The sequence below is a fragment of the Zophobas morio genome, unplaced genomic scaffold, assembly GCF_036711695.1.
Source record: "Zophobas morio isolate AGI-343-1 ecotype UQ-CSIRO unplaced genomic scaffold, CSIRO_AGI_Zmor_V1 ptg000311l, whole genome shotgun sequence".
Taxonomy (NCBI): domain Eukaryota; kingdom Metazoa; phylum Arthropoda; class Insecta; order Coleoptera; family Tenebrionidae; genus Zophobas; species Zophobas morio.
This window is the reverse complement of record NW_026972415.1, coordinates 48,353-68,070: the sequence shown is the minus strand read 5'-3', so window position 1 is coordinate 68,070 and position 19,718 is coordinate 48,353. Positions and strand designations below refer to the sequence as shown.

Sequence of the window (19,718 nt, the reverse complement as noted above, 5' to 3'; positions counted from 1 at the left end):
TCGTAATAAGGAGGGGATAAAGCAAAGCGAATTAAATAAAATAGGCATATTATATTCATAAATTTGCATAATGAAATATATAAATGCTGTTATATATATTATTAAAAAGTGGTTTTTAATTTATATAATATTTAAAAAAAAATTCAATTTAAATTTTTAAATAATACTCGGCTTAAAATAAAGTTGAGTTTTATTTAATTTCTTTCTTATTTTACTCGTTTAAAAGATTTTCTCTAACATAATTGAAATTATTATTATTGTACAGCCGTAAAAGAAGGAGCCCGTTGGAATTCGGCTTTACTTAGTTTAGTAAATAAAACGTTGAGATCGGTATTTGGATTAGAATTACTGGAAATTCAATCTGGTTTGTAATTTTTAAAATGTATACAACTTCTTTATATTACGTAAAAAAAAACAGTTCAATTTAAAATTAATTAATTAAAGTACAATTTAGAGAATTGTGTAACACTTTAATGGTATACAACTTCCTTGTATGAAGTTTAGAAAAAACAATTTACTTTTAAAATAATATGAATTATTTGACGCAATGTGTAATTACTTTAAATTTTATACCACATCTTTAGATAAACTAATTAATTTAAAAATAATTTAATCTAAGTATAACTTATAATTAGAAAAAATAATTTATTTTGAAAATAACTTAGTTTTAATTAAAAATTTAAAGGAAAATTTATATTTTTTAAATCTTTACTGATTGTTAGATGTTTTATTCATTCAGCCCTTCAGAATCTTTAAGTCAAGTATGTGATGCTCACAGTTTAGTGTAATAAAATTTGGTAATATTCAGTTTTAGTAAATTTATATGCTTTCTTGGTTATAACTTTTGATCCATGTTGATGTTTTTACAATAATTTAATTTAATTAGTTTAAAAATTTAATTATAAAATGTATATAAATTACAATCATTTAAGCTCTTTTAAGAGTTGGAAAAAATAGTATAACTATCAATTCCTGTTTATCATTAGCCATTTGTTAGTTTTCAGTCTTTATAACTTTTTACTGTACAAATAGAATTGATAATTCTTTTTTATAAATTTTCCCAAACGCCTTCATATATTGTTAATTATTAAAGATTGTAAAATAGAAATGAAAACATTAATATTTTCAAGATGGGAAAGAAATTAAATAATATATCTGTTCGTTATAAATTTTACAGTAATACTACTAAAATCTTTAATATAAAATAATTTTTAAAACTTGGTGGTAACTTTATTACTCGCGTGTAAAACTATAGCTACAGTATTGCTCAATTATAAACACTTCTTAAAGCTTTTCTCAAAGTACGACCAAATTAAATTTGTTTGATAAAAGTTATATACTATTCGTTTCTATAACTAATTACTATAAGAATTTTGATTTTTTTTAAAGATCTGAAATAGTTCTTTAAAAAAAGATCTGTTGATTTTTAGAAAAATTTATACGTACTTCACACTGCTTGTTATTATAGTTAACTTTATTCATTGTTCTTTACAAAATCCTGCAAATTTTAAGCAACATTCTAAACTTCAACACTTTTTAATGTTGGTTTTTATGCGGTACTTATAAGAGGTAAATTATGTAGATAATATAAATTTCGCTCAAGATACTCACAAAAATTCATTTCTACTCATATATATTAGTAAAATGTGATATTTATAATAAGTATTACTACCATTTTTATAGTTAATATTAAACTTATAAAGTTTTCAACGTTTTAAAAAGAAATAATTATTGCTATTTTTCCAATCCTTAAAGTTAAATAAGAGCATACATGTTTTAACATTACTTTGCTTATAATATTTTTCATTGGAACTAGCAAAGCTAAAGACTTTTAACTTTTGATAAATTGTATAGAAAGACTAAATAAATATTTCTTTAAACAATTACTTAATTCTCCTATATCTATAGTTAACGGTTACAGGCTTTAGGAATTATATTTAAACTATTAAGATCCTTACTAACAAATATGAAAAGGCAAGTAAAATAATTTGAAAATTAAAAAAAACTCTACCAATATTTCAATATATGGCCCCATTAAAGTTCAAATGCAAAACCGAATTATTGCTTGTTTTGAGAAATTTACTTTAACTTCCATATTTTATATAATTAGTTATTGAAGTAGCGGTATACCCACTATTTTTTAAACATAAAATAAATTTGAAAACCATTATGTAGTTAAAAACTTTTTATAGTTATTTCAATTTCGTTCAATTAAAATGTGTAAAATAGATTTGCACTTCATAAAAGTTAAATATTTGGATTAAATTGTGACATTTTTATTATAATAATCTTCTATTAGCTTTCAAAAAAAAATTATCATGCATAGAAAATCTCTGCACGCTAAAATAATTATTTTATAAATAATCAATTTTAGGGACTGGGCAAGTCAAAATTTATGGAGTTTTTAATGTTTTACAGAATAGGGGAAGTGTGATTAAATATTCCGAAGATGAATTTGCTCAACTGGGCTTACTTTTTACGATACTTTCGTTAATCTTGTTAAAAAACAATAAAGTTCCTGAAAAAGGTTTTATTGAACTTTAAAAAATTTTAATATAGACTAAATAATTTATTTACAACGCTTAAAAAATTTTATTTTTTTTATAAAAAAAACTATTTTAAACTTTTCTATTAAAGAGTTATGGAGTTTACTGTCAATTGTCGGCATTGAAAAAGATCTTGACCACGAAAATTTTGGGATTCCCAGAAAACTTGTAAAATAAAAAATTTTATTTAAAATCATAAGGCGGAATAGTTATTTTTTTAGATAATGTCACTAAAGTTATTTTTTTTTTAGCTCAATCACTTTGAAAAGCAAAAGTACATTTCCTCTTCTAAAAATAATTTAAACGAAATCGAGTATAGTTGGGGCGCCAGGTGGTATTTATAATTATAAATATGATTAAAAAAATTATTATGGCATAATAGATCACTTTACGAAATCAGGAATCCCCAAAAACTTATTATAAAAGCTGCAAAAATTTATGGGATAGATCCTCGTTAGTAAATTATTTGTGCTAATTATATTTTTTAATATTAATTATAAGAAGACGTTTTTTAAAAAATGTTAAGTATAATATAAAATGCACGGACGCTAGTAGGATTTAATTTATTTTTTTATATTTTTACACGTGGCCAACTGAATGATTTATTATAGATGAGTGGCTGAGACACTACAAGCAACGCAAAATTTTTAAGGTCAATCAATGATCGGACTAATGCTATAATTTTTTCACAGAAAAGCTATAAATAAAATTCGCTTTAAAATTTGTGTTGACTTTTTTGAATTATTGGATTTATTAGTTTATAACATTTTCTACAACGTAAATTGTAAAGTATACAGAAAAGTATGGTATAATAATAAATGTACATAATAATAAAAAAAGTATAGATGCCTGTGTAATGTAAGCTAATTATAACAAAAAGAAGTAACATATTAGCACTGTTACCTGGTCGTCTCCCCTCTTCATAATGCGCTATGTTTTCCTTGTGATTATGTAAAGCACTTGTGAAGGCGCTACACTACGCTAGAGAGAGCAGAACCACAACTAGAAAGCTTGTAAAAGTACATCCCCTCGAGGAGATTAATAGAGCACGTTAATATTTTTTTATATCAGCTTTATAACTTTATAGCCGTGGACTCGTCGTATACGTATAAGATGTTAGTCATCTGCCTATAATTTTTTTCTTCTCTGTTTTAAGTAACAATTTCTTAAAATGAAAAACAAGTCAATTTTTAAAAGTTTAAACAATTATACAAATAAAAAATTAAATATAGCATTATATATATTTATACACAATCGTAAGGACCACATATGTAGCACAAGATAGGCGTAGAGTTAAGAACCAAGAAAAATAATTAATGTTTTCAAGTTAATTTAAGAGTGGCTAATCAAATTAAGACTTTTCCGGTTGTTATGTAATGTGAGGCTTACTCGCCCGAGGGTTTTGCAAAATATAAGCGAGTTGGCGCACGTTGACCGTTTTTTTGGAATTGTGTTTGTTCACTCTTAGTTTAAATTGACATTGGGCTAGTCATCTAAAAGAAAATTAAGCCCTTTGGCTTTCCTATATTATACAATGTTTTTTCCTGTAATATAATAGTTCTAGAAAATATCAGCCTGTGAAATCCACCTATCAAAAAAAAAATTATTTTAGTGTGTCAGCTAACTAAAAAATTCAATATTTTAAATCTCTGATCCAAATTAAACAAACTGTCGTCTTTTTTTTACAAATTTTACATTATAATAATACAATTATGGAAAAAGTTAAAATTACCTCTTCCAGTTAATATGCAACAAATTAAAAACTTAGCGGCAAATCAAAAATTTTTAATTTTACTATTGAAATATTTTTGGTTTATTGTGAAGAAAATGAATGTACGCCGTTTTATAATATATTGGTGTGTGAGAGATATACAGCCGCCGCTGCGATCTCTGACAGCAAGATTTTCTCAGGGATCACTTCTTTCGCTACGTTTACTTGCAATTTTATGTGAGCAACGTACCCTTGCCCTCAATTCCACACACACGAATCGCCCTCTAAGCCGATGATACGGCCGTTTACTCATTTTCGAAGTCACCGCCTTGCTATGCAAGCAGCTTCAGCTCTATCTTGACGCTCTTGCTGATTGGTGCTGTAATTGGAAAGTTTTTGTCAAGCGATGGATTATGATCATTAAGAAATGCATCCCCTTGTTGCGCCCTTAACCGATGGCGTGAACATTCCGTTCTGGTCCCAAGCAAAATACTTGGGTGTCATCATTGACAACAAATTTTCCTGGCAGCTGCACGTGGATCATCACGGCAAAGGTCAAAACAGCAACTAGGGCGCTTTACCCTTTACTATGCGGTAAGAACAAGCTTTCTCTGCGAAACAAACGACAATGTATGTTTTACATCCAGCCATTAAAATGACATAGGCGTCTGCTGAATGGACCTACGACTTCACTAAAATAGCGTCAGCACTTCAAGTAAAAAAGAACAAATTGCTGCGCATGATAACAAACGCGCCGTGGTTTGTGCGAAATGAAGCTCTTTACCGGCGCCTTCAGTCAACTTAACCCCAATGCCTTTTAGGACAGGCTAGCCAGGAATACTAATCGCCTGCTTGTGAATGAACTTATTTACGGGTCGTGGGTCGGGCCCCTTCATGGCCTTCCACTTGACGAGCGTTAGCGCTAGGTTTTGTTAGTATTAGTCAAGAAAATTATGACTCTTCGCTTGAAAACTATGTAACACGTCTGCTCACTCCTGGTAGAGAGCTCGAGTATTCGAAAGTTCCTGGCTCGATTCTAGCACAAGGAACTGTTTCACAAAAAATAATTTATTAGCCCTGCGCTTGCTTTACAATTATCTCCTGTTCTTCTTTAAATATTACTTATATTTAAGTGCAACTATAATAAAGAGTAGTAAGGAAAAATTGAATAATAAAAGTTCTTTAATAATTTATAGTAACTTTGGCTTCCACCAAACTGTTTCGTCTAAAAATTAGTTTCTAATAACCACGAACAATAACAATTATTTAGTATTATTCCACGAGTTTTTTGTAAACTGTTCTTAAGGGAAGGGCTACTTTATAAAAGCTTATCAAAAGAAAAATTTTTCTTTCAAAAATGAGATATATCTAGCAAAATTTTTAAAGTCGTCCTTAGATTTCTATATATATTATGAAAAACTCTACTTAACTCGGGAGATACTTTATATTTTAAAAAACTGTTGTAAACTTTAATAGATTAGATTTCATCGAGCCAGTGCTTCTTTTAAATTAATGATAGTGTGTAATTCTTTTTAATAGTTCATTTGTAAAAGTTAAACTTTACTACAAAGTAAAATTTACTTGTAAACTTTAGCAGAATAGATTTCAGTTAGTCATTTTCATATTCAACTTTTTAATCAAAAATATATATAATTTTTTAAACGTTTACTAGGAGAAGATATACCTTACTGAAGGTAAATTTACTTAACCTTTGTAAAATTTTTTTTTTTGTTTAATTAAACTTCATTCTTTTGAAATAGTAATTGAAAATGAAACCATTTTTAATGTTGACTCGAAAAAGTGGACTTTCCTAAAGTAAATTTACTTGATTAACTAAATTAAAAAAATTAGTCTTTACATAATTTTTTAAATTACAATGTATTCGTAATTTTTTTTAATTGTTTACTCTTAAAAGTTAACCTTAACTGAAAAGTAAACATTTACTTGATAACTTTCATAAATTAGATTTCATTGAGTCCTCTTTCTTTTAAATCAGTATTAAAATTGTATTTTTTGTTTTACTACAATTAATTGTAAAAGTTAAACTTTACTATAACGTGATTTATAAATTAAAATTCTTTAATACAGTTTCATCTTTTTTTTAAAAAATTAATAAATGTAAATTATTTTATGATATATAATTACTACTTTCCTCAAGTAGAAAGTTATGATGACTCTCTAAATTATTTAATTACTTCGCAAAAACAAAATATTATACATACAAAAAAAAGTTCAAAGCAAATTCACTAAGAATATAGATTCAACTCCCATTAAAATTTTCTTTTATTATAAAATTCAGTAGTACAGAAAATTTAAAGATTTATTAAAATTAATTTAAGTTTGAATTTAATTTTTTTTTACCGCCACGGCTTGAAGGATAGCAGTAGAATTAGCGCAAGTAAAAATAAAATCCCTAAAAGCAATAACCACCATTTCTTATTCTGCCAGAACTTTTTTCTTCGAACCTGCCTTCCTGCAGAGCTGAATCTTATAATATTTTATTAAAATTAAAATTATAAAGATAATTAGACATTAATTAAGTAACCCAACAATGGAATAATAAATTTATAATTAAGCAAAATAAATAGTACTATTATAATTAACTTATAATAAACTTTTTTAAGACAAAATTTTGAATGAGTGAAATTAATTATTAATAATAGAATCAGACTACTAATATATTTTAAAGTGACAATATTCTCTTAAATTTTATAAATATAATTATAAAGCGAATTTAAATTAAATTAATAAATCTGTTCAATGAAAGAAGAATATAAATATATTTTTTAATTAAAATTAAAATATTTTTAGAAAACTTTTTAATTAATTAAATAAAATATTAATAACAAAAACAAATAATTTAAAAATTTAAAGATAAAATACTTTTTCAACTAAATACATCTAAAGATTAAAAAATTAATTATAAACTTTTAAAGTTAAATTAAATTTAGTTACAATAATAAATTAGTTTAATTAAATAATAATTTTTATTTAAATAAAGTATGAAATGCTATTTATTAATATAGTAATAAACTCTTGAGTCCTTTTAAGTAAATTAAAATTAAAATGTATGCAAAATGATAACAAAGGCAAATTATTAAACCTTTATATAATAATAAATTTCTTATTCAGATTAACTAAAAAGAATATTTAATTTCTTATATTGATAATATTTGACAATTAAAAAAATTAATACACATAATAGTTTGAGTTATTTTTAAATATTGTAGTCTTCCTCAAAAAATAAAGTTTTATAAAAAAAATTATAAAAATATAAAAAATTATAAAACTTTATAGAAATTCAAAAAAATTAATAAACACAAAACCTAAGAAATTTTTTTTAAAAAAAATTTAAAAGTTTTTAAATTATTATTTTATAATTACTTTTGTAAAGTTATTAATAAATTTTTCAAGATTAATAATTATTGTTAATTTGTTGTAAACTTGCTTTCACTGTAGTATTAAAAAAGAAAATAGTATAAACTTAAATAATTATTATCTTTACAACACAACTTGTTTAATGTTATTAATTATATAAATTCGAATGTAATTTTATGCTTATTATATAAAAAATGTATTTACTTAAAGATTAATTCACAATTAATTATTTTATAAAGCACGAAGAACAACTATAAAAATTGAAAAATATACATAAAAGTTAGAAATAAGGAATATTTAAAAAGTTAATTATTATTTATTATTATAAAATCAATCCACTGCTAAACAATAATGTTATTTAAAAAGATGACAAAATAATAAAACTGACAGTTTTACTAATTTTATTTATTCTAAAATAACTTTAATCGCTAGAAAATGAGTATAAAATTTTATAAACGTATTTAATAAAAAAAAAGTTCAAGCAGTTTTATACGATCAATTGAAAAAAAATTAAAAACTTTATTGATAAAATAATTCAACATAAAAAAGTTATAGAAGTTAAACAGATATATCAAAGAAAGATTATTATAAAGTTAACAGTAATATAGTTAGTTTGAATAGTAAAGGCGAACCTGCTAGAACCTTCCTCCAAAGCATCCGAACGTTCTTGGATGTTGGATAACTGTTCTTCTCTTTCTATAACCTTTACGAAAAAAAAAATTTGTTAATATAAATTATATATTAACAACAGAAAATAGAAATTTTATATGTGTTAATATACGAAAAACAAAAGTAATAAATAAAAGAAAAGTTAAAAAAAGGTTTTATAACTTATGTATAATAATATATAAAGAATTATAAATAAGATGAAAGTAAGGAAATGATTAACACCTTCTCTACATTCTTTTTCATAATATCGAGAACCTCATTCACATTCCTATTAGTTGAGAGTAGAGGTTGCCGTTCTGCAGCAAACGACATAAGCAAACCTCGAAGTGGTGGAAATGGTAACATGCAGCGATTCGTGTTTTCCATTTATTGCTTTCAAGTTAATTGCCTTAACCAATAATAGAAGCCCGTTTTTGAGGAGATATCCTTTTTTGGAAGTTTTCTTTGTCTGTTAGCTTTAAGAACCTGTCCATTGCCAATAAACGAAGTTAAAATTGGGCAACGCGAGTTTTTTTTCTTATTTGTTGTGGTGGTGGTCATGGACTTTCCGGGTAATAGTTACTCCTTCTTGCGCTTGTCAGTGTGTTTCGCGCTGTTATTATTAATTAATTTCCACCATAATTGTAAAGAAAAAAGTTTTTTTTATTAAAGATTTTATAAGTTTTAACATATACATATTTAAAAATTGTTTAAATTTTAAGATGATATTTCGGTATGGGAATTTACGGAACGTGAGAAAAGCACTTATAGATCCGCATTTTTAAGCCTTGAACCTTCCTCTGATAAAGTTACTGGTGAATTAGTTTTCGTTAAACAATTTTTGAACTTCTCCTTAAGCCTTTAATATCAAAAGCATTCCTTTTTTTTTTTGCATAATATTAATATGAAGGCGAACAAGCTCGTTCTGTTTTTCTGCAAAGTGGCTTAAAAAAGGTTGACTTAAAAAAAATCTGGTAATAATAAATCATAAATACTTCTTATCTATGTGTTCGTTGCCCTTTAATTTTTTATTTTTTAAATTTTATGGATTTATTGTCTTTCACTTGGTTTAGGGAGTTATGTGATCTAGATAAAGATGGAAAGCTTACGCTTGAGGAATTCTTTATCGGTTGTAAATTAATTAACTTGAGGCGGAGAGGTTAGTATATATATTAAAGATTATTAGTTTTTTTATAATAACCTTTACTCTTAAATGACTGCTTAATAGTTTTATTTTTTTCATTTTCTTTTTATATATAAATAGTTTTTTTAAATAATTATTGCTTCTTCTAAGTTATATACTTAACAACTTCTCAGATTTTTAGTAAATACTTTTTTATTTTTTTTAAAAAGTTAATCTATAAATTTTTTTTATCTTGCAAGTGTTATAATTTTTTATTGGTATTATTTATTTTTTAAGGCTACCCGCTCCCATCTTTACTGCCTTTTCCACTACGACCGAAATCTTTTTGGTCTAACGATATTCCAATCTTAACTGACGAAGATTTTTTTCAGTACAAAAACGTCTTTAATACTTTAGACACTGGCAAAGAAGGCAGAGTTTCAGGTTTTCTATACTAGTTCCACTTTAATTATTTTTTTGGCTATTAATTTCATTATGAAAGTTAAATTTTATATCTTTTTACATTTTGAATTACTACTTGGTTATATATAAGTTCTATTTCTACAAATAACTTGAATAATAACTTTTGATTTTTTTAATTTATTAAGTTAAAAGTGTTTATTATGATGTTATGCTTTTTGCTTAAGAATTAAAGTATTTTATTTCTTCAGCTTAATTTACTGACTTTATAGTATTATAATTTTTATTATGTAATTTGATTATTATTATCTTCATTGTAATATTCATTTTTCTTTATAAATCCAATATTTATGACCTAGCCCTTTTATAAAATTATTTTAAATTTGGAATTAATATCTATGAAAAAAGATTTTAAATTTTAAAAACAGTCGGACCCCGATATCTGTAGCTACTTGGTTTAAAGCGTGAGCCACAGATTTTTTTTTGATTGGCTCGCATCACGGGGTCGCGGTTGTATTGTAAAAAAAATATAATTAAATTCTACTTAAATTAAAGATCTAAATAATATTTTAAAAATCAAAAGGTCTTGCTATATGTAGAAGTATTATTTATTATTTATGGTTTGCTAACTTTTTTTTTAAAATTTATATAATAATATATTTATAATTTTAAAAGGATCTAAAATGAGAGATTTTGTAAAAGATTCTAAAGTGCCCAAAGAAATATTAGCGGAGATCTGGTATTAAGTTTGAGCTCATTACCCTCACTTATTATTATATTCAAGGCATATATTTTCAGAAAATTATAATAATGTTATCATTATGTAAGTTAGATTTGGTTTTATATTAAACTTTTTAATTTTACTTATCAAATTTATTATTAACGAAATTATGTTTAAATATTTTATACAATTTAATATTTATTTTTACTTAAACAACAAAAATAAAGTTTCAGATTATTTTTTATTTTAAAAAAATAATAAAATTTTTTTAAAAACATATAATGTTATGATCATTATAATAAATTTACCTTAAGTTGGACAATTCCTGCGTATTTATAGTTTTTACTTTTTACTTAACCACTTTTTTTTTTTATTTTTGAATATTTTATATATATATTTGTTATTTAACTTTTTTGGGTTATTATTGAGCAATTAATATATTATAACTGTGACATAGTTACATATTTGGCACTGCTTCGTTTTATTTGAAGAAGCATCTTACTTTCAATAATAAAATTGAAAGGGAGTCTAAACTTTCACAATTTTTTATTGCTACATATAAATAACAGTTAAAAACTGGTAAATCGAATGATTTAGTTAAGCTATAAAAAATTTCTATAATAATAATAGTAAAATATTTCTATTAAAATTTTAGCAAAAGTTTTATAAATTTACAATCCATTTTATAAGATTAAATTTTCTATAACAGTTTTTAATATATTTTAAATGAATCCATTTACTTATAATAGCTGAATTTGCTAAATCTACCAATTGGCATTTATTTGATCCATTTTTTAATGTCTGTTGCTACACTTGGTTGTATATTAACCAAGTTTACATCAGAAGTATGTTATGAAATAAACAATATATTTAAATGCATATATAGACCAACAATACATTATAATAATTACCTGTTTTTTTGATTTGACCAACTTATGTTTGCTTGATGGCATCGGTATTGCTAGTAGAACTAAAAAAATAATTGTTTAAATATTAATAGTAGAAGTATAATATTGAAAGTAAATAAAATAATTATTGTTATTTATATTTATTTTATTATTACTATTTAATTAGTGCCAAGTTTACTATACAATTGCCCTCCTTTTTGTCTTACGATTTTATTAATATTGTAGTATTATTTATCGTATTTATTGTTGTTATTGTTCTATTATGATCATAATAAGTGTTTTAGATGTGTTTTACAAATAAATATTCCAATATATAGATTAATAGAGACAAATTGTATAACAAGTTATATTATTAGTAATAAATATTAATTTATACGTCCATAATGTATAATATATATTATATTTTTTTTTTGGATTAATTAATTTTTTATGGTTATTATAAATAGAATTAAATTACAAAAAAAGAATGCTTCCTTCTTTATATATAAAATAATTTTTAAACCTTATTTTTATTTATTTTTTCCTTTTATTTATATTTAATTATTTTTTATCTAAAAATAATAATCCATATAATACTTGTAAATTAGCTTATTAATTTAAATAATTTTGAGGTTAACTTAATGCTTCCAAGTTATATATTTATAAATAATAAACCAAATTCTTAAGATACCCATACACTTTTGACTAAAACTTAAATTAAAAAGTAGAATTTTATTTTACTACAGATATTTGTTATATTAGTATTATTCTAATAAAATAAGAAAGTTATCTGTTTAGTAATTTGGATATATTGGATGTCTAAAGCATTATATTAGTATTAATTATATTCGAGTTAACTTATCATAGAAACTGGAAAATAAAATCTGGGTGAAGCCCACTAACTTTTTGAAATCTTTTAAATTAATTTTATTTTTTAATGAACCTTATTCTATTTTTGTTTAAATAATAAAAAAATTTGAAAAATATTATTATTGAGTTTTATTTAGTATTTTTTATAATCTTTATTAAATTAAAAAGGAATTTATGCGATGAGAATAAAAAAGGTTCATTAAATCTTTCCGAATTCATTGTTTGCCAGCATTTAGTGACTGGTATTATGTATAAATGTTTTTTACGTTTTTAAAAACTTCGAAAATTTGTTATTAATAGATACTATTAATTAATAAAATTTATAGATAAATCATATTTTAGTAATGAAATTCTTATTGAATTTTCTAATTAAGAAGAAAATTTTAAAGTAAAATTTATTATATAAATAATTTTTTTTTATATTCAACAGTAAAATTGTTTATAATTATTTAAAACTCATTGGGTTAATGAATTATTGGGATTAACGTATAAATAAACTTAAAGTAGTATCAACTAGCCTCATAAGAAAATTAAATTTGAATTATAAACTAGGTAATAATAAAAATTTTAAAGTTAATAAGAATCGCATGAAAGTTAAAGAGTTATATAATATATAGTAAGGTTTCATATAAATTTATTTTTAAAATAATTAATTTGTAAAGAAATTTTTTTTATTATGTGTATAAATTAAAGTAATGAATGTTATTGAAAAAAACTTTTTAAAGCTGAAAGAAAAATGTATAAGACACACTAAATATAGAAACCTGTGAACTTTTTACATAAAATCTAAATTATATTAAAAATTAAATAATATTTATTTTATAAATTATCAACCATTTCTAATAATTAAAAAGTAGAGTCATTAAAAAAAATCTTAAAAGTACTTTTTCCGCAATAAAGTGAAATTTCTTATGTAAAAATGTAAAATTTAAAATTTATATATATGTAGATTAGTATGAAATTATTATTTATTAAATATTTTTAAACATCAAAATTCTTTATTAAATTATATATAACTATTAAAAATCATTATTTTGTCTAAAAAAATTTTAAAATCAACATTTTAGAATAATAATAAAAAATTATAATATTTTTAAACCTTTAGTATTAAATTTAAATCACGTAACTTATAAATTTAGCAACTTTCTATCTGACATTGTAATTAATATTTTTGCATTAAAAAACTCGTCGAAATAATTATAAAATAATAAAAAAATGAAACATAATATTTACTTGTTCTAATTACAAAATGCCAAATTTTTCAATTTTATTATTATGTTTATTAATTATATAAAAGTAATATTATATTTAAGATAGTATTAGCATTAGTATATATTTATTTCAGAAAATTTGATATATTAAAAATTTTAATTAAAATAATGCTAAATATATAAATATGAGAAAATAATAAAAATTAATTGAATAAGAAGTTTAGGTAAAGGATAATAAAACTAAATATGTGATTATGTATAATATATTATTTCTATAGAAAAAAGTTTATTAAAAAGTTAAAAAAGCAAGAAATTTAAAAGTTTATATTAAAATTTTTTCATGATAATGTAATGTAATAATAAAAAAATTTATACTATTTTAAATAAAATTTAATTTTTTTGTAAATATTAAATATTATTAATAATTTTCGTTTAGCTGCAGAGTTTGGCTGTCCAATTCCAAAGTCTCTTCCTAAACAACTTTCTCCTGAACACTTAGAAAAAACAAAGTTGGAAGCTGGCCGGCAGTATATTGTTTTTAACGAAGAAAAGTATTATAATAATAATAATAGCAGTAGCCATAATATTAACTTCATAGTATTGATTACGGTTATTATTATTAAGAGAGTGTTTTATGGAAGCGCAGAAGGAATTGGAAAGAAGAAGAAAAGAATTACAACGACAAGAACACGAAATTAATGAAGAACTGAAAAAGAGTCAAGTGGTTAATATTATTATTATTATAAAGGTAACTATTATAAATCTATTATTAGACGGAAGAACTACGTTTAAAAAAATTAAGTGAACAGAGAGAAATGGAGTTTAGAAGGCAGGTAATTTTTTTATATATCTTTATAATATTTTTATAATATTTATTAAAAGTACCTTAAAATATAATATATAAAAATTATTATATGGAAATATATAATTGTTAAGAAATGATGAATTTTTCCTATTATACTTTTAAAAGTTATTAAAGTTATATTGTAATTTTTCTGGATTTACTTACTCTTCAGTTCCTGCGTGACAGGTGTTACCAGAGACTGCAGAGCAAATATTTTCATATATAGACTAAATACCTCACCATTTTTCGCGCACTGCTTCGTTGAGGTTTAAGCGCGCTTTAAATTATGGGTTTACGATAATTATAACTCTCACGCTTTCCGTTTTACCTCACAACCAAAAAGTGAGAGGCAATGCAGGCAGGCAAAACACTTTAGAGACAGAATACACCCTAAACCCTAAAAGGAAATAACAGTCACGGATATATGAGCCGAAAGCAGACATTTTTATACAGTGAGATAAAAATCTTCAGGAACTAATTTTAGTTTTTAGAAAAAAAGAAAACTCTAAGATCCTTTCACATAATAGCTTTTTTGATTTTAAGTTTAATTTATACTTCTATTTTGCAATAAAAAGGGTATATAAAATATTAGATTATTGAATTTAAACCATACTTCTACTTAAATGGACAGGTTATTATTAATCTAATGAAATTATTGGCAGCCTTTCTTTATTTAAGAATAGCTCTTAAACTTAGAAGTATATATAAAGTTAAAACAAGGTTTGGTTAATATTAAAAAACTTGGTAGTAAGCGGCCTAAGGGACGCAAGTTACTTGAGCGTACATTGAGTTGGGTTTCCAATAACTTCTTGACTTCACTAAACATTCTTTATTCTAATAGAGAACTGTAATTTGGTACTATAGGGGCCAGTATATTTTTTTTTCACTTTTTTCAGTTAGCTTAATTTATATTTAACGATTTTAAGTAAGAACTATTATTTTATAGAGCAACTCCACAACTGGCCCTTCTGCCAATTATTTGCCAGAACACGTTTTTAAAAGACAAGTATTGAGTCTCTGTGCTAAAGTGTAGTTCGCACCACAACATAGAGAAGTTTATTACCTAATAGAGAGGGTTAGAGTTTCTATTAATTATTTCTTCTGCTTTAAATAAAAAACACTTCCTTGGTGATTTAACAAAGTTGACTTAAAAATAAAGCTTTTACTATTATTATAACGTGTGCTCACGCCGTTAGCATAAGAATTGTTAACAATTCGGTATTGTTTTATAAGTATAAAAAAGACCGCACCATATTTTAAATAAATTTTTAAGGCTTAAGCGCTGTATAGCAAAGAAAACCTGAACTTTATAGAAACCAAGCAGTTAACCACAAAGAAAATTGAATGTCTATAAAATAAGTTGTTTCAAATTTTCTTTACTTTGTACACAACGTTCTTCAATGTTTCTTTTAGTATACTTTCAGCATTAGCAAGAAAGATTCAAGAATTTGTCTTGTACTTAAACTATATAAATACTTGTAGGTCACAAATTTACTTATTTTTTTTATTTACATCCACTTGGCTTTTACCAGAAAGCTATTAAAAACGGTCACTTTACGCATTTTCTGTATAAACTCGATCAAATATAAAAATTGATATATTATAAGGTTTTACTTTCTTTTACCTTCCGAGGAAATGTCTAGTTTTGACCTTTCTGGTAGTTATTTTCTGCACCAATTTAAGTTTTTTAGAAAAATTAAACCTATAAATTAACTCCTTAAATTAAAGCAATATACTAATAAATAAAGGTATGTGGAACTACACACCTTCCATAAACTACTTTTGTATATTGACAATTCATTTGCACTTAATTTGTTCTAATATTATAGATATTATTAAATAAGCAACGTGAACAAGAACAGCAAATAATAAATGCCCGAAAACTTGATGCATTACGTAAACTTAATAACGTACTAAAGCTTTAATCTTCCAATTAATTTAATAATCTCATTTATCGACTATGTATAGTCGCAAACACAAATCCAACGACTACGTAGCCAACTGGAGCATGTTATCGGAAACCGAAAAGAGTTTGTTTAATATATATATTTTTTCTCGTTACTAAATATTCATATTTAAAACAGATCAGAAAGGAAAAAAGAAACTGTTGAACTTCGTCTGATTCGACTACACAAAAGCCATCAAGAACTATGCACGGCCAACTTAGACTACTTAAGGCAGTGCGAGGAACTTTCCTTAGCAGTTAAGGTGCCTCTGATTGATTGTTATGTAAAAAATTGCTTTCTTATTGGTGAAAATATTGTGTTAGAGAGTCATTAAAAAACGGTAAGCAAGTTTAAAAAAAGTGATCTTAATTTTATTATATTACATACTAAATCTGTTACTAAGGTTTATTACTATCTTTGTTATTAGAATTTGAAAGCGGAATATAAAGACTTATGCAACGAATTTACTAGACTACAAAATAACAAAAAAAGTTTATCTTCTGGAACTTTTTCTTACCAAAAGTAACTTTAAGTAGCACTCATAATGTTATTTATATCATAACATATTTTAATTATTTTATTTTTTTTATTACAATCAACTTTTTATTACTTTTTAGAGGAACTGGGAATGTAGAGAAGCACCTCGAAGAACACAGTTTAAAGGGTAGTATAATTATTTTATTAGTATTATTTATTAATTTTAATATTATAGTGAAATATTATTATGAAAATATTAAAGAGTTGGAAAGTTCACTTTCCTTAAGTGAGAAAAGACTCAATCAAAAAAAGTATTAATATTATTTAATAATATTAAATAAGCAGTAAAACAACGATGGCTTACATGTAAATTGGTTCATATCAGAATTATAGTTAAAGAAAAACAACGTGACTTGGAGCTGCTTAGCCAACAGCTGGAACGAGCGCTTGAAAAACGCAAAGATCTTGAAGATGATAGGTCTAACTATTCTGCATATCGCAATAAGGTTCAATTAACTCCAATCCTCGATTTTGTTTTACTTTTTAACGAGGAAACAGATTATTATTTTATAGTTTTTTCAAAAAGTTTTGCATTATTTACAATACACTTTAAATATTTATTATATTTTAGCATAAGAAGAGCATTAAAAAAAGTACGCTTCCTGATAGCAATAAAAATTACGGTTCTGCTTTAAAAGAGCTGGAAAGTCAGGTTAAAAACAGAAGTACTAGAAAATTACAAAATGAAAAGAAAAAAGCCCTGCTAAATCCGTTTCAAGACGTCCGAGAGGAAGAAGGTTCCAGAAAGTTTATAATTATAATAATATGGATAATAATTATTATGATGAGGATTGTTTCAAGGCATCGAGTCAATAAGTTGGAGGTAAACTTTTGTATATTTACATAAATATTAAAAACTTATTGTAATTATTTTATAGTAATCCATTCGACCAATACGCTTCTAAACCTTCCTCGCCTACGCCTTCTTCTACTGCCATCCCACGTGACTCATCAGACTCCCACGCGGACTCGCCTTCCTCCAATAGGTCACATGAGACCGACTTACTAGAAAAACAAAGTAAAAAATATTATTGATGGACTTGCCCTTACCGTAAAGTTTCTTTTTTCTACCACAAGATTCTGGTGAGATTTATACTGCAATTGGCGACTATCACTCGAAATTTGGTACCGATATATCATTCAAAAAGGGTACTTCTTCTTTAGCTGTTGTAACAAACTCATCAACAATATATACCCTTTTGAAGGAGATACCGTAAAGGTAATTGAGAAGAAGAACAACGATTGGTGGTTTGGAGTTGTGCGAGACAAGAATGGTTGGGTCCCAGCCAATCGTCTCTCGAGATCCAGCAGTCTAGCGGTTTTTATTTGTTGTGAACTCGGCGTCGTTTTCTTATTGCTAATGAATTACCTTAATCTTTTTATTAGGAAAGCGATGGTCGGTTGTCCTTCTCACAGCTCGATACTGACAATTATCATTCAGAGTATTACTATTATTATTATTATAATTATTCTTATGCATAACACATAGGAGGGCTCTGGATACGTTTCCGGCACATGGCACTCCACATGGTTTTCGTCTTTTTATTCATATTATATTGCACGACTCTCTACTTTTTATATTTATTATAGAAAGTGGTGCTGGCGGTGATAATCAGTTTTCTAAAACGGTAACTTTTTTAGATATTTTAATATTAAGCACTAAAACAAAATAATAAAAATGTATAATTATAAAACTTAAAAGATTAACTTTTTCTTACTTTTCTATAACATTTACTTTTATATTATATTTATTTTCTTTGTGCGTAACTTATTTAAATTAAAGTAATTAATATAAATATAAAAAGTTATCTTGTGAGGAGAATGCACTGACCGCTAAAGCCATTCGCAATTTTTTTCCTGGTGATACTTCTGAAATCCCACTACGAAAAGGTCTCGTAACTTTTTTTTAATTTTTATGATATAAAGACTACCAAATTTTTATATAATTAATTGTTATTTTCATAATTACTGGCTTTTATGTTTGGGAACTTTTATTATTACCATCTATAGATATTTATATGAAAACTTAAGACTTTCTAGAAACTATACAATGGATATTATTATCATTATCTTTTAGGCGACATTATTCTCGTCACCAACACACACACGCCGAACGAAGAACTCTGGGAGGGAATAGTTTACGAAAAAGGGCGCCAAAGCGCGCGTGGTCTTTTCCCCAAAAGTTGCCTCCAGCTTTTATCCCAAAGCAATACAAAAGGCCGTGATTCTCGTTGCGCTACTCTTTATAACTACCACAGCGAAGATCCTGCAGACTTGCATTCCGAAGAAGTTTTATAGAAATGTTAGTCATTATAATATTTGAAGGAAATAATAATTATTTATATACTATATATATTATAAATGTTTTTTATTAGTTTCTTTTCTTTTAAATATACTTATTTTTTAATTGATACGTAAAATTTTATATTTTATATAAAACAATAATCTCTAAAAAATTTAATTATTTAGAGATTAAAATTTATTAGTACTTTTATTTTCCTGTATTTTATTATTATTCCCACTTCTACTTACCTTGTATTATATGTAAAGTGTTCCTCATCTTTACTTTTTATTATTTTAAATATGAAAACTGTTTAGTTTTACTTATATAATTTTTAATGATAATTTATTTTATAAAGTTTATAATTTGCTTGAATTTCACAATTTTTTAAAGTTTTTACGAGATTTCCACTTTAATAGTTTGTTTTTTTATAATAAATAATAAAACTTTAGGCGATATTATTAATATTACTGAAAAGATTGATGAAAATATTGGATGAAAGGTTTTGTAGATGGCTAAACTTTTATATGAATGTTTCCCTCAAATAATGTTTAAGGGTTACCCTGAATTTTCATTTATGATTGTACAATAAAAA

The 19,718-nt window shown here is 24.7% G+C and overlaps 1 protein-coding gene and 2 long non-coding RNA genes across 4 annotated transcripts; 2 read left to right on the top strand and 1 right to left on the bottom strand.

The window, feature by feature from the left end:
• The first annotated feature begins 271 nt into the window (after positions 1-271).
• On the top strand, positions 272-3,226 carry LOC135119846 (uncharacterized). Its single transcript, XR_010278389.1, has 6 exons — positions 272-364; positions 2,375-2,527; positions 2,638-2,714; positions 2,798-2,877; positions 2,929-2,999; positions 3,158-3,226. It is a non-coding gene; the product is annotated as an uncharacterized LOC135119846 (long non-coding RNA).
• A 3,359-nt stretch (positions 3,227-6,585) lies between these two features.
• Positions 6,586-8,606, bottom strand: LOC135119847 (uncharacterized). The gene is made up of 3 exons (XR_010278390.1): positions 8,527-8,606; positions 8,268-8,338; positions 6,586-6,744 (listed from the first exon to the last, which is right to left on the bottom strand). It is a non-coding gene; the product is annotated as an uncharacterized LOC135119847 (long non-coding RNA).
• A 206-nt stretch (positions 8,607-8,812) lies between these two features.
• On the top strand, positions 8,813-19,663 carry LOC135119870 (intersectin-1-like). 2 transcript variants are annotated; one of them, XM_064044250.1, is made up of 28 exons: positions 8,813-8,855; positions 9,006-9,098; positions 9,194-9,257; positions 9,357-9,442; positions 9,704-9,850; positions 10,502-10,565; positions 12,473-12,546; positions 13,952-14,066; positions 14,140-14,239; positions 14,289-14,348; positions 16,189-16,269; positions 16,328-16,389; positions 16,444-16,567; positions 16,733-16,827; positions 16,923-16,969; positions 17,018-17,093; positions 17,168-17,288; positions 17,414-17,579; positions 17,632-17,665; positions 17,721-17,860; positions 17,920-17,991; positions 18,048-18,160; positions 18,229-18,284; positions 18,335-18,372; positions 18,433-18,470; positions 18,648-18,732; positions 18,920-19,144; positions 19,576-19,663. In XM_064044250.1, exons 1-27 carry the CDS (start codon positions 8,843-8,845, stop codon positions 19,138-19,140), a joined length of 2,385 nt encoding a protein of 794 aa, XP_063900320.1. In that variant the 5' UTR covers positions 8,813-8,842; the 3' UTR covers positions 19,141-19,144; positions 19,576-19,663. The 2 variants fall into 2 exon arrangements, with proteins under 2 accessions (XP_063900320.1, XP_063900319.1); XM_064044249.1 differs by having other exon boundaries at positions 18,332-18,372.
• Positions 19,664-19,718: the final 55 nt, after the last annotated feature.